This window comes from Benincasa hispida, chromosome 6, assembly GCF_027475165.1.
Source record: "Benincasa hispida cultivar pf3 chromosome 6, pf3_genome.v1.1, whole genome shotgun sequence".
Classification (NCBI taxonomy): Eukaryota; Viridiplantae; Streptophyta; class Magnoliopsida; order Cucurbitales; family Cucurbitaceae; genus Benincasa; species Benincasa hispida.
This window is the reverse complement of record NC_143483.1, coordinates 44,905,007-44,921,359: the sequence shown is the minus strand read 5'-3', so window position 1 is coordinate 44,921,359 and position 16,353 is coordinate 44,905,007. Positions and strand designations below refer to the sequence as shown.

The window sequence follows — 16,353 nt, the reverse complement described above, 5'->3', positions numbered from 1 at the left end:
TGTTGTGGATTTTTGGATTTTTAGGTTAATTCTTTTGTGTGTGATCTCACTTATTTCCTCTCTGTTTCTCTAGGTTTCTTTTTTGGTAAATCTCAAGGGATTTCTTTCTAGGGTTTTTTTTTTTTTTATACTTATACATACATATATATGTATTCTCCCCTATTGTGTGTCCTAGGGTTTTTGTGCATCCTCCTCTCTCCATTTGTTTTCTTTTCAAGCTAAAAACAGGTGGATAACAACCATCAAAATTAAAATCAGTAAAATTAAGACAAAATTAATTTACTAATTAAATTTATTTAAATAAAGTCAGATAAAATTATGTGACTACAAATACTATAACTAGTATTTTATACTTTTAAATCAAAATTGACGAAACATTATTTTATTTCATTTCACACAACAATAATTATTTTAAAAGTCTCGACAATCTCAAACTAAGTTTTTATCCTTCTAAAGAGACACAAACAACATCCCAATTTTATTCCAAAATAAGAAGCTAATTTCTCTCTTCTCAACAATCTAGTTTTATATAGAGATACTATTAGGAATTCCTTTTCCCGTGAGTCCTTCAGTACTAGTTGGATAAAGAGAAGTATAAGGCATATTTATTGGCCCAACTCTATTTTTCAAATCGGGATCTCTATTTCTCTTCACAATTTCATATTCAATTTCTTCCAATCTTTTCCCAAATTTTTCAAAGGCTTCCAATGATGGCTGATCTGAAATCCATTCAAGACTCTCTCTTTTCCCAAGATAAATCTCATCAGATGAATGTCTTGACAAAATCTCAATCAATGAAATACCGAGAAGTGTTTGCAATTGTGCATTGATTGTTCTAAGAAAAGCCTTTTCAGGATCTGATTCAAGCTCTAAATATTGCGGAGTTCCTTTTTCAGGCATGAATCTTCTACTTATTGTTGGTCTATTGGGCAGATAGCCTCCGTAAGGATATTGTCCAAAATTAACAGCGGCATGAAGTGCTGAAGAAATCCATATAATTGTAGTGCATGTTTCTACTAATTCTTCTAAGGTTACCATTTTTGGCCACCAAGGTTTGTTTTTCAAGTCAGCATGACCTTTCTCTTTCAATTCTTTCCACCATGATTGGAGTTCAATGTCATCTTGAACTATGGTATCATTCTTGTAGTAGGAAGAGCAATATTCTTTTACCCATGTTTTGATAGCAAACCAAATCTCAAGTCCATCAACAGCAAATGGATAGTCCTCTATTAGGAGTTTCAGTCCATGTGGAGAATTTGAGTCTTCAATTGCCATTCCTCTGAGGAAAGAAAATAGTTTTAGAAACTTAAATTATATTTAAAAAAGTAATTGCAAGTTTGACAATTTGAATATGCTACACTTTGAATCATTTGAAATCAACTTTAATGGTATGAAGAATCTCGTTTAAAAGTGTAAAATCAGATATTAAACTAATTTTGGATGATCATAGGGATAACTTTTTTTTTTTTTTAACAGAAAAACGATATCGTTGATGAATCAGTAGGTGCACTAGAATATCTCAATTAGGTTGACAAAACCAGGATACCTAGAAATACGATATATTTCTCATAACTTTGGACATGATAAAAGTGACTTTATACATTTTAAAATCATTGTCAAACACAGTAGTCTAAATCATCAAATATTTCAAGTACTTTTACATTTGTGGTAACAATTTAAAAAAATATATAAAAATCGCTTTTAAAAGTCATTTAGGATTAGGGATTTTTTTTGCTTTAAAAAAGTAAGAGTAGAAAATATAGTTTTAGAGAAGAAGTTTTAGTTTAAAAATTTAAGCAAGAAAACCCCATTATCAAATAAGCCTAAAACTTCATCTTTTCACATATAATTAATAAAGGAAATGGTGAAATATCTATAATGTCGCGTGAGCATAGTTCAACGACTAACATCAAAATGTGTGTTAACGACCAAAAGGCTTTTAGTTTTCGAATCCCTACCATACATCTACTTAGAAAACAAAAACTATCATGTCCATGGAATTTGTAGTTAGGGTTACTTTCCTTTTGATGAGATCTCTTGGGAGTGCTTGATCAGTAAAAACCCAGTCTTTATAAATATAAGAAGACAACTCCATTGTATACTTCGATTGAAAATGAGTTGATTCAAGAATTCCATCTGCATTAATTAGGGTTTGTCTTGCAAATGCATTTATATTCATGGTGTCTCGATAATGAGGAACAAGAAGCTTGTGAATTGGATGAAGCACACTTAATTGTCTATTTGTTGCAATCACAAAAGGTTCCATTATTGCATGGGTATTCAGCCTACAACAAGTAATTAAAAGCACATTAACCATTATTATTTTATTATCGAAGATCTCACATAAAAAAGATGAAAAGATTTTCATAATTTTCATAAGATACATGGATTGTTACTTTTCTTTTTTATCAATTGGTTTTTTGAGATGAAACTCAATGTGTAAATTTAATATAACATCAAGAACCTTAATAAAATCCAAATAGATATTCGGCTCAAATTTGAGATCTAATTGAAAAATAGTGAATCCAAAGAGACATCATATTGTGAGGGGATATGAAGAGATTAGCCTATAGTTTTTAAAAAGATATATATGGAACATCGACAATTATTTTTCACAGATGAAACTCTTTGTTGGATTCAAATTTTGGATTGAATACTGGTTTGAGTTCTATGCAGCTCTAATAATACTGTTGTGGATCGTACATTTAGGAAGATTGAAAGACCAAAAAAAATTTAGAAGACACACATTGGGCAACTCCCATGGACTACTTCTCTCATTAACAATTGGTTTTGCGTTGAAGCACTATATTTATATAATAGATACTTTTTTGGACCAAGTATCTATTTATACTTCACGAGCACTAATACCATGTTAGAAAAACATGCATTTCATCTCAATATCACTTGGCAATAAGAAAAATAACTCATTTATCTTTTAAAAATTGTGAAGTCTCCCCATCTAATTTTTTAATGTGTAATCCTCGACAAGAGTTTATATGAAACTCAAATTGATATTCGGTCCAAAATTGAGATCCAAATCAAGGAATGGTGAATCCGAAGAGACACACCATCTTGAGAGGATATGAGAACAACTCATAACTTTTATAAGATACATGGATTACCACTCTTATTAATAATTAGTTTTGACCTATGAAATCCATGTTTTTCTAATAGTTATGTTAATAGACATTTGATAAGAAGCTTGATATATGATAATAAAGATGAGGGGGAGTGATTACCAGTGGCTAATAACTTGATGGTACCCAGCATCATTGACAGCCACATAAGCTTTAGCTAGTTGCCAAATTGAGCTTTCAACTCCTTCTTCAGCTGGAAAGTATAGTTTACTAGTGGCACCAAGTTCATCTCTTTGAGATTGTGGCAAGCTTAGTTCTATAACCAATGGCCTCAAAGTTCCATCAACATTTAAAAAAAGCAATGTTCTCGTGGCATATGTCTTTGTAGATGTTGAATTGATTTTATTAAGATATGGCATTAGTGCATCATGGTGGTCCAATATATAAAGCTTGTTTTGTTTGATTGCCTATACAAATATTAGAGTTAGTTCAAAGTTACTAATAATTTATATCACCTTATTCTATTTATATTAGAAATGAAAAAAATAAAACTAAGAAATTCATGAAGTGTGTTAGAAACAAAGGTCCTAAACTTTCGAGAATTATTTGGGTCTCGTTTGATAATCATTTGGTCTTTTAAAATTGGGTTTGTTTATCACAATTTTTTAAACAATTTTCTTATATGGTTTTCACCTTTCCTATGGAAACCTTTGAATGTTTATGCAAATTTCAAAAACTAAAACACGGTTTTTAAAAATTTATTTTTTTTTTCAAAATTTGCTTTGAATTTTGAAAACACTCTTAAAAAATAAACAATAAAACAAAAAATCAATAAGTGAGAGTAGTATTTATAAACTTAATTTATAAAAACAAAAAATAAAAAATTAAGGACTTCGTTTGGTAACAATTTGGTTTTTAAATTTTTATTTTTTAAAATTAAGCCTATAACTAATTTTTACCTCCAAAATTTGGAAACTAAAAAAAGTAGTTTTTAAAAACTTGTTTTTATTTTTAGATTGTGTCTAAGAATTTAGTCATTGTAGTTAAGAAAGATGCAAATTATAGTAAGAAATGAGGATGAAATAGGTTTAATTTTCAAAAACCAAATATAGAAAACAATATAGTTACCAAACGGGACACAATGTCTGATTTGATAACTATTTGGTTTTTAAAAAGTGTGTTAGTTTATTTTCAATTGTTTCTTACAATGATTTTCATCTTCTTGAGTAAAAGAGTTGAATTCTTAGCCAAATTCTAAAAAATAAAAACGTGACTTTTCTTTTTAACAAAATACGACAAGGAAAAAAACTCAAGAGGTGCATCAGGATATCTTAACTAGGTTGACACATTCATAGTACCCTCATCGTGCCTCAACCCAACAGGCTTTTCTTTAGCTTGCTCCTCGCTTGTATTTGTGACTTTGAGCTTCTCTCTGACTCTTCATTGTAATTTTTTTTTTTCTTTTTAGTGTGAAAGCAAAAGCATGTTTTTAAAAAATACTTTTTTTAGTTTTCAAAACTTAGCTGGTTTTCTAAAATATTGATAAAATGTAGATAGCAAATCAAAGAAATCTAAAGGTGGAATGAACGTTTTCAAATATCAAATAGTTTTCAAATGGGACCTTGATTTTTTTAATTTTAGTTTTGAAAAATTAAACTTATCAACACTATTTTTTTCTATAAACTCCATCGTTTATCACATTCATTCTGAGAGTGTGATTTTGAAAGTGGTAAAGAAGTGTTATTTTTGGCCAAGGATAAGAAGTAATTGTTAAAAATATATATTTATTTGGGTATGAATTTAAATGATAACGAAAACATGAAACTAAAACAAAATTACAACTAAAACTGAAATAGTCAACAATCGGGTCGATCTAATTAAATATAATCATTAAATGGAAAATATATTGAGATGACATGTACAGGTAACTAAGTTTTTTTTATAATGAATATTGAACTAGCAAGCAAGGTCAACCCAAGGGATTCAAATATGTGCCATATATTATAATGCTAAAATTAAAATAAATAAATAATGGAATTATAAATTTTCCTCAAATTATTTTACTTGTTATCTTTTAATTATTTACCTCTTCTACTGTGAGTCCATCCAAACTATTAATTATGTGTTCTTCAGCTATCTTGCTGTTTTGGTCACCATAAACATTAGGATCAAGCTTGCTTGTTGGTGGGAACTCCTGTAATTAATCAAAGGAAATTAATTAATATAATTAAAGTCGGTTTGGTAATCATTTTATTTTTTCTTTTTATTTTCGAAAATTAAGCTTGTACACACTACTTTCACTTCTAAATTTGTTCATTTATTATCTACTTTTTATCAATAGTTTAAAAAACCAAATCGAATTTTGAAAACTAAAAAACGTAGCTTTTAAAAAGTTATTTTTGTTTTTAAAATTTGACTAAAGATTCAACATTGTATTTAAGAAAGATTCAAATTATGGTAAGAAATTGGGAGACAATAGACTTAATTTTCATAAATAAAAAATAAAAAACGAAAGCCTAAATTAAACAAAATTTGCAAAAGAAACATTATTTTCATTATTTACTTGGAGACGACGAATGATTATAGGATTCACTCCAGCCAACATTTCTCTAGCAAATTCTTCATCAGTCCTCCATGCAGACTTGTTATCTGTTTAATTAAATCATAAACAATTGAGTTATAAGACCCCCAAAAAAAACCATGGTTATGTCCATTAAATTCTATGTTCACACTCAAATCATCCCCTTAGCTCAAATATTGCTTCATGATTTCTCAAGCATAATAAACTATGAAATCAATAAAAGAAAATAAAATAAATCAAGGTTAAAGTATGATTTTAGTTCTTTTACTTTGATTTTAGATTTCATTTTAGTGTATGCACTTTCACTAATTTTAGTCTAGGTACATTTTATAAATTTTAAATTTAATTATAATAACTTTCAAGTGAAAAAACAAACAATATGTGAATATATACATATATTTTCAATTTATAAAGGGAATGCTAATAAAAACACATTTTTTTGTGATAAAAATCAACATGACTGCAAGACTATTTGAAGATCATTAAAAATATAAGAGATCAAAATTAAATATTTAAAAATTTAGAGATCTAAATTTAAAGTATAAAAATTAAAATCAACGTCGCACAAATATTTATTTTTAGGCAAACAAAGTTTTGAAAACTATAAAAAATAACAACATATGTATATATATTTTTATTATTATTAATTTGGCTGAAACTTAAAAAATTTTCTTAAAAAATAATGATGAAATTATACTATAATGAATAGACTCATATATATTATATATATTTAGAAAAGAGTCAACTCATGTATTATTTAAATTTATACAAAACCTAACACATTTATTGCTAATAAAAATAAATGAAAATACATAGATTAAAGTAGATATATTAAATTTATACTATAATAATCTTGCTATATCTTTGTATGTTTCTCATGTATTGATGGATGAAATATCTCTTTTCTCAAAATTTTAGACATTTGAAAAGTAGGTAACTAAAATAGAACGAAACTCAAAGTATAAGCTATGCACACAAACATCCTCAACAAATTAAAATAGAGAAACTAATTGGGTGCAAGAGAATTAATTGTTACAGACCTTGGATGACTTGAGGCAGTGGAAATTTGAGAAACTTTTCTCCATCAGTTCTGAAAATTTCCTTAAGCAATGGGGCAGGAATGCTCTGCCTAAACTTCTCAAGCAAACTTTTGGGAAGAGAAAACCCTCCTTCATAGAGATTAAGAACATCTTGGAAGGAATCAAATTCTCTTGGATTTCTGTTAAATAGTTCTTCAAGCCCAGGTTTAATAGACTGAGCTATTGATTTTAATGTATAAGCGAGAAAATCTGATTCCTTCAGGTGACCAAATCTTTCATCTCTTGGGACATAAATGTTTAGGGTCAAAGATGATGACAATCTACTCTCATAGTTTTTATCTGGTAATTAACCATAATAGCACGTTACATGAAAGTAGCTGGTTACAAATATAGCAATTACGTCCAAAGAATAAGTAAATTTAGTAAAATGCAAAAAAAATTATTGTCATAATATGTTAAACTATATTGCTAGTAGGAGTCTATCAGCAATAAAGCGTATCACTAGTACGAGTCTATCATGATAGGGTTTACCACTTATAGATTTTGGTATATTGACAATTCTTTAAAATAATTGTTGTACAATTAATTATTAGTCTTAAAGTGTTACCATTACAATTATCCTATAAAAAATACCATATATTCAAAAAATAACTTGTATGGATAATTATAAGCATTAAAACTATCACGACAAGTTTTTGTTGACAAAAAAAAAAAAAAAAACTATGAAATAAAATATTTGCTTGATACTAAAATTTTATGACAAAATGAGTTTAGTTCAATGATAATTGACATATATTATTGATAGAATTTGGTGACAGTTTAAAGTGTCATTATTAACATTTTTTTTTATGAAAAATATATTTGAGTACGTTCTGAATTGTATATATCTTTGTAAAGTAATCAAAGTGTTTAATCATAAGTTGTCCCATTAGATGCATCCTACATTATTATTTTTTTTTAATGGTATTTAACTGTTGTTAATTTATATAGTTCGAAGAGGAATGAGAATTTTAGAGGGAGGGACACATAAATATTTTAGAGAAAATTTTAAATCAAATAGAAAATGTTGGGGATAAAAAATTGTAGAATGACAAAAAAAAAAAAAAAAAAAAAAATTAGAGAGAAAAAAATACAAATATTATAAAGATAAGAAAGCAAAGAGATTTTTAAGAAAAATATTGAAGAGAAAAAAGGATAAACAATTTAGAGAGAATAAAGTTAGACATCGAAATTATAAAAAAACTTTTAGAGTGATAAACAATTTAAGAAAAATACAAAAGGTACTATCAACGTTGAAGTCAAACAAAAATTTTAACTTTTCACGTTCAGACAAAATAAAAGAAAATTGAAGAAGTTTTCTTTCATTAAAAAAACCTATCACAAAGTGATTAACAGTGGTTTTATATTCTTTCAAAATCACTTAACGAACATTTTCAAACATCATCATTTTAAAATATAGGTGTTTCTAGTTGATTTTGGTCATTTTAAAATCATTTTTAGACATGTTTTATATCTAATTATTTGAAAAAAAAATAGAGGTTATTTTTAAATATAAAAAATTAAACCAAAATATTTACATAAAATTTCACTGTCTATCTGCAATAGACCGTGATATATACTATATGTATCTATCTGTGTCATGATAGATACAGATAGTAGTCTATCACGATCTATCGTTGTTTATTACGAATAGACTGTGATGTTTTGTTATTATTTGTACATATTTTCAGTAGTTTTGTCCTTTAAAATAATTTTTTTAAAAACAAATCTAAAATTTAATTAAAGTCGTTGACCTTTTTTTGAAGGTGACCGTCCCGTTCTTCCTCTACGAGGATAAGGGTATTGCATTGAGGCTCCAAGAATAGGACGAACATATGTAGAACCATTATTTGGATCTTCAAGATCGTTGTAGATATCATAATCATATATTCTATCCCATTCTTGACGTTCTCCTCTTCCATCTCCTCTTAAGTTCTTGAGCTCATCCTCCCTATACTTTCGAAGTGGCTCTGGTGTTTCATTGGGAATATATGCCTAAAGAATTGATTGGACCAAAATAAAGTTATAAATAATTTAAAGGAGATTTTCAAAAATAGAAAAATAAGGAAAATTATTTACATAAAATAACAAAATTTATCATTTTAGATTTCTATTAGTTTTTATCACTTATAGATATTGATAGACTTCTATCATTCTCTTTCAATGATAGACTTATATTAGTTTCTATTTCTGATAGATGCTAGTAAAAGTCTATGACCATCAGTGTTTTTTTTTTTTTTTTTTAATTTCTGTAAATAGTTTGATTTTTTTTTTATTTGTAAAAATTTATACCAATTAATTAGGATATCTATATTTTGTGAAAGATCAAAGGATTTGAACTTCTATTTTGAGTGCAATAGTTAATAATATATTAAATAATAATATTTTGATAGCAATTAAATAATTATATCCATAAAAAGTAAAGTTGGATTGGGCATCTTATTTATCATTATTTGAATATTCACAAATAACTAACCACATAAATTAACCAAGGTGTAATCCCCAACTTTTGTATAAATATTGTTCTTCTTTTTGTAATTAGTATTTTTCTATAATAATGACTATTGTTTTCATAAATTATATTCATCAAGCCAATAAATTACGAGTGACACATCTTTCACGTATTAAGTTTCTACTTAGTCACGTTCATATAAAAGAAAACATTTCATGTAAACTATTTTGTTCAACTTTAAAAGAAATTTAGATGAATTTTTCTTCTTTATTTAAAAAATATTCTTATTTTTTTCAAATGCTGCAATAATATTATCTTTGACCTTTCAAAGATATATAATTCAAAACTATATTCGAATAGATATTCATTAGAATACTGGAGGATAATTGAGACTGGCCGTGTCAATTTTATTATAGGAAAAAAAATTAATGAAAATGGATAGAATAATGTTTTTCTTATCTAATTAAGGGTTTGACTAAAATAAAATATTTTAAAGATATCAAAATAAAATAAGAATGAAAGTCCAATTTTTTTTTTTTTAAAAAAAATAATAACCCAATGATTGAATTTTGATCCAACTTGTGAATAATTAAAAGGTCTCCATCGTTGAATTTTGATAAAATTTAAATTAATTAATGAGAGACTCTATTACATAATAATATAAGAGTTATTTTTAAATATAGAAAAATGAATCAAAATAATTATAAATATAGAAATTCATTGTTTATCTGTAATAGATTATGATAAATTACTATCATGACATAGATAATAATCTATCACAATCTATCGTAGATCGATTGTGATATTTTACTATTATTTGCTTTCAAATTATATACATAAGAATTCTCTTATCAATAGAGATCTTATCCTTTTATTTATCACATAAGTTGATAAAAAAAAAAAAAAAAAAGAAAATTAGCTAGACACGTCAAAATGCTAATAGAACTCAGGGAAAAAAAAGAGGTGAGAGAAAACAAAATAAGGGTGAATAAATTATAAATTAATTCTTAATTTGCAATATGTATATTTATATATTATTTAATTTATTTCTTAATTTTTTTCATATATATATGTATATATATATTATTTGAATTATATATATATTTGAATTTTTTAAAAACTTCGTGAAGTAGAGGAAGAATCAAACATCTAACCTTTAGGACGATAAGATAATCTTTATGCTACTTGAGCTATATATGCTCATTTTAACCTTTTATTTAGGATTTAAAATTTTCAATTGGTATTTTATATTTTCTACAATGACAAGCAACATCATTTAAGGCAAAGAACTCGAGTGGGAGACTATTATCTTTTTCTAAAAAAATAAGATTTGAATGAGAGATAATATTTACAAATCAAATTGTAGTAACATTTAAAGTATGAGAATTTACTTTATTAACAATTAGGGATTGGATTAGAGATAAATAGAGAGCATGATTTTGTTAAATTACTAAGAGTTCATGGGTTCAATCCATAGCGACTACCTATACTTAGGATTTAATATTCCTACGAGTTTCCTTGACACCAACCTTGTAGGTTCAAGTGGGGAGTCCTGTAAGATTAGTTGGTATATTGCTTAAATTGACCCGAACACTCACATATACATATATACATCCATACATACATAAGAATCAGCTTTATTAATGCATTGTTTTCTAGACCTATTTACATTAGATAATATAACCGTTCCATACTAATTTCTTTATAATCTGTTTTGATATTTTTATATTATATAACCAACTGATATTTAAATTAAGTTATAAAAGAGAGAAAAAATGCGAAAACAAAACATAATTATCAAACAAATTTTGTTTAGATTTTTTTTAAAAAAAAAACCATAAATAGTTATTCTAGTTTTAAAAAAAATAAAAAACGAGAAACAAAAAATAAAAACAAAAGTTAATAGATCATACCTTATTGACAAAGAAAATACGATCAGATTTGTACTTTCCAGAAGGGTAAATCCAAGAGTTGCAATCAAAATGGATCCTTCCAACACAAGGAACATCTTCAAGAGTGAGAGATTTGAGGAAAAATTTGGTAAAATGATTATTTCTTATTAAGAAAGCTCCTGGAATTCCTATATCTTCATCCCAATCAAAACTTATTTTGAACACTGTTTCCCCTGGTGATACAGGTACCATTTTTGCCATCCAATTTCCCAAATAAGTTTTCTTTCCCACTTTTCCTTGTAATTCCTTTGCTGTTTAACAAAATGCCACATGAAAATTACAAATATTTGATGAAATAGGTTAAAAAATTTCCATTTGGAGATAAAAAAAAAAGTCAACTGACATAGGACTAAGAATTTGAATTACATCGATATTCAGAAGCCTATTACACAAAATATTTAAATTTATCCACTTATAAGACATTTTTTTAAGTAGAAGGTTGTACTAAAAAAAATAAAATTGAAGAATGTTTAGAACTGATTTAATAACCTTTTTGCTATCTAATAATATTTTAGATATATTTTCAAATTCTATATCAAAATTTGAAAATTACTAAAAAAAAAAAAAAGGTTTCTACAAACTTATTACAACTAAATCAATATCAAACAACCATAATAAACATCACTATAAAAAAAAAAAGTTTAATCAACGCAAAAACCCGTCGAGAAAGCTTTAGAAAACTCCAACTAAAACTTTCGCCGACGCATCCGTATATTTAGTCGGAAATTTTTGTTTGGATAGATCCGTCGAGAAAGAATCATATAGACTGGCATCGACATAGACACTCACTGTCGATGCAAGTCGAAGGTTGGATTTTTCAACGCCTTGAAGATGGAACCTTTATTTGATGCATGTAATTTTTTTAAAAAGAAAATTGAAAATAAAATCATTATCATGTAGTTTAACTAAGAATATAAGAAACTTACATCTATCACCATTAACAGAGCTGATGAGCTGAAAAGAAACTTTTGCTCCCCAAAACTCACTGATATTGTCAAGAACTGAAGACTGAATTTCATTGTAATCCAAGGAATTACTTCTCAATAAAACCACTTTCCCTTTAATCTTCTGCACCTCTCCTTTGCCTCGACTCTTGAGTTTTGATATGGTATGAAGCAACATCTTTAACAATAATAATAAAGAGGCTATGAGTATAAAAGAAAATAACAAACCATTTTCAATTTATAGCACGAAACTAATGAGTGAAAACAAACTGAAGACTGGGGTTTAAGCATTTTTTTTTATAAAAAAAACGTTAAAATACCATTTTCGTCCCTATACCAATGTTTTTATTTTTTTAAATAATGTACTAGAGGTAAGAGTGATTAGTAGACACACTAAGATATGTCAATTAAGTTGACACATTCCTAACATACTCATTATGCCCACAAACCAAAGTACCATTTTCGTCCCTATACATTGTTAATTATTTAGTTTTAGTTTTTGTACTTTCTATGGTTCAATTTTAGTTCTCGTACTTTCAATAAATCTTAAATTTAGTGATTAATGTTTGTTTTTTTAATTATTTTTTAATAGCATTTTACTACAAATTTTGAAAATATGTCCCATATTGTACTTTTCTTTCCTGAAAATTATTATTATTATTTAATTAATTTCATGAAAAATTAATTTCGAGAAACTAAATTTAAGGTTTATTGAAAGTATGTGGATTAAAATTGAAGATTTATGAAGGCAGATTAAAATTGAAGATTTATGAAGGCCCTTTAGAGAGAGATCTTGAATAGTGAAATAATTTGAAGTTGAATCTAACTATTCCTCAAAGCAGCAAAGGTAATGACAAAACGATTTGGAAGCTTTGCAGCGATGGTATCTTTAAAATCTCCTCCACAAAAGAATCCCTCCATTCTCAAATCAGCACGATGGATATCCCTACAGACAGTAAGACTTACACGCTCCTCTAAAAAACAAGCATTCCAAAAAAAGTCAAATTATTCATTTGGTCTCTATCACACAAGAACATTAATACAATGGAGATTCTTCAAAAAAAAAAAAAAAAACTTCATAAACACTCTCTAAACCCGAACTAGTGCATTCTTTGCCAAAAAAAATGGGGAGAATATGGACCATCTTTTTATCTCCTGTGAATATGCAAAAAGTTCGTGGGAGTTGGTATATAACAATGTTGGTTGGTAGAATGGTAGTGCTATTACAAAAGAGTTAAGTCTCCTCCATGTGTAGAACTTCTCAAAAAAAGCGATCATCACTTACAATTTGGTGGCCACAGTGCTCTGGAATATTTGGAATGAAAGGAATAGTAGAACTTTCAAAGACCAATTTAAAAACTCAAATAATCTTTGGGACGAGATTAGATCTATTAATTGTATTTGGACACATCGAAACAAGCTCTTCAAACCATACACTCCGCTCAAATTGCACTAAATCTAAGTGCTTTCTATCATTTGTAATCTTCTTTGTTTTGCCCTTCAGGCTTACCTCTAGCCTTGAGTTCAATGTGTTTAAATTTGTATTTTCCATATGTTATTAGTGATATATCTTAATGGGAGATGATGAGGTGTTAAGAATGTGTCCACTTAGTAGAGATCTTCGGGTGCACCCCTGATCTTATGTTTTCTTCTCTAAAAAATAAAAAAATAAATAAAAAAATGGGACAAGCTTAAAATATAAAGAACAAAATAGTATCTTAACGAAAAAGTATCTTTTTCTAATAATATTTGTAATAGAAGTAATTTTAATGAAAACGATTATGTTTTTGTCATGTTTTCAATAAATTTATTTGAGTAACTAACTGCATGTTTGAGAATGCATAGTTTAAAATCATTTTTGTGATGTCTAAAATTACATTGTGAAACAAAATTTTACTCATTTAAAATAAATTCAATATTTAATTTTACACTTTGAAATACAATTGTTGATGCTATTTTAAATCATACGATTTGTTTAATCAAATGTTAAATAATTAAAATGGTGTTTAAAATGGATATTGCTATGAATTTCAAAATTGTCTTTTTATGTCTATCGTGGTCTATCGCAGTCTATTACTGATAATAATGACATTTTGCTATATTTATAAAATAATGACATCTCTAATTTATTTCACTCATCTATTTTATTTCTCTTAAATGTAATTCCCTTTTTTGTTATTTTTAAAATTTTAAGACTTCTCTTGAAGATAAAATATTAATTATTCAAACTACTTATCATATTAAAATTGACTATCACTAATAAACATGTACTTTATGTATGTATATTCTAAAATGTAAAATAAAATAAAATAAAACACTTTCGAGTGTTTCTTCTAAAAATGTTACGAGATAAAAAAAATTTAAGTGATTTTCAGCTATTACTGATTATTACAATGGTTACACATTGTGTATTGGGAATATTTGTTTAAGGTAGATCGTTATTGGTCGGTTTGTCTTTGCATTTGGCCTTTTTAGTTAATGGATGTTTTTTAGAAATGTTGTTTCTGCAAAATACTTTTCTTATGTAATCTTGTCAGTAGTATTATTGCAAATCTTTTCCATCTCCGTGCGCGACTATTTTTGAAAATTAGGGTTGCCCTTTCTATGTATTTGTCGTGCTTATTTAAAGACTCTTAGTCTTTGGATCAAGGCGGATCGTTTTTATAAAAAAGTTTGGAGAGCCGTAATTTGTCATGTGGAGTTCTTTTGTCACAAGTGTTTATTTTGTCAATCTTCGAAGGCGTGGAAGATTTTGTTACTGTGAGTTGGAGACATACTCCAAGCTAGTTGTGTGTTATATGAGTATACTTTTTGAGAATAGATTCTCAGATTTAGGTGGTGCCTAAACTAAACGATTGAAGTGGTCTTTGCTCGAAAGAAAAAGATAAAGTACAAGTGAAATACAAGTGAAAGGGAGTCTCATGACTTAAGGGGAGCTTAAATCTAGAGGGAGAGTCTTAGTCTTAAGAGGAGCCTAAAATGTTCTTCACTGATATCCTTTCTTAGGGGAAGCCTAAATATCCGATAGAAGGAATCTTATATCTTGGGGGAGCATAGGTAAACGGTTAAATGATTAAGTAATACATGGGTCATTGTAATTGTATAGTCATTACGAATAAGTACTATGTTGTAATTGTTTATCATCTATTACAAGTTATTTTTCTTGACCATATTGTTCCCCAGACGTAGGTGTTATTCATCGAACTGAGTTACCAATCATTGATGTTCACTTTATAATTTATTATTTATATTTGTTGAATGTTCGGTAGAACATTGTAACATTGTTCATAACTTTGTTTGACGTGCAATGCATACTTCCATATTAATTTTCAATATTTTTTTATATGTAAAAGAATTTAAGAAACTACTCCTAAACGTATTTGAAGAACACAATTCTTAATCATTAGTTCTATGCTGAGATAATTTTTTAATTCGTCATCAAAATTAAACAAATGTTTTTATATAAAAATATACGATTATCCCTTTCATTAGGTCGTCTTATAAAAACAATATATATATTAAAAAAGAAGTAAAGAAAAATAAAGGGAAAAAAAATTATTTTGCTTTGTGTATCTTTTTTAAAAGAAAGAGTAAAATGGTAGATTGAAGTTTCAATTTTAGTCCATATTTTTCCTTTTTCATTTATCCTTTCCATGTCTTTTACTTTTATGCAAAATCTAAATGTAGCTTAAATAGCATTCACGTTTAAATATTGGTATACATTTGCATTTTATATACTTATACCAAATCATAAAAGTGAAAAATAATAACAGTTATGACAAAATTCAGATAGAAAAAATACGTATCATCTTACATGACACCAACAAAAAAAAAATTATAATTTGAAACAGGAGATTGGAAAAAAAAAAAAAATCTAATACCAAAGTTAGAGATAAAAAACTATAGAACAGAAAAAGATGAAAAGTTTTAGTTCCTGATTAAGGTCAAATTGAAATTACTTCATATAGAGGTATAATAATATATTTATTAGGAGAATCATAAAAAGTTTACCATTTTCTCTTCGAATTATGATGTGATGAATCTTTTCTTATCTATGAGTTAGGATTAGATTTATTTAGATAAATGATTAGTTGACACATATACTTATATAAACTCCAAGTGCACTTTATCTTGAATGTATTTTCGTGGTCTTTGACCTATTTTAGAAAGTTTAAATTCACTCATTACTAATAGGAAATAAGAAGAAAAAGTATTTAATTCGAGATAAATTATGTTGTTGATTTTAAAATTTAATGTTTCACAACATT

General features: G+C 27.1%; 1 protein-coding gene across 2 annotated transcripts; it reads right to left on the bottom strand.

The window, feature by feature from the left end:
* Positions 1-366: 366 nt before the first annotated feature.
* LOC120080250 (putative linoleate 9S-lipoxygenase 5) lies at positions 367-12,294 on the bottom strand. 2 transcript variants are annotated; one of them, XM_039034865.2, is made up of 9 exons: positions 12,068-12,294; positions 11,103-11,392; positions 8,492-8,732; positions 6,699-7,037; positions 5,641-5,726; positions 5,164-5,271; positions 3,240-3,544; positions 2,024-2,285; positions 367-1,281 (listed from the first exon to the last, which is right to left on the bottom strand). In XM_039034865.2, the coding sequence occupies exons 1-9, from the start codon at positions 12,261-12,263 to the stop codon at positions 526-528; spliced, it is 2,583 nt and encodes an 860-aa protein (XP_038890793.2). In that variant the 5' UTR covers positions 12,264-12,294; the 3' UTR covers positions 367-525. The 2 variants fall into 2 exon arrangements, with proteins under 2 accessions (XP_038890793.2, XP_090170393.1); XM_090314267.1 differs by having other exon boundaries at positions 11,103-11,178; positions 12,068-12,086.
* Positions 12,295-16,353: the final 4,059 nt, after the last annotated feature.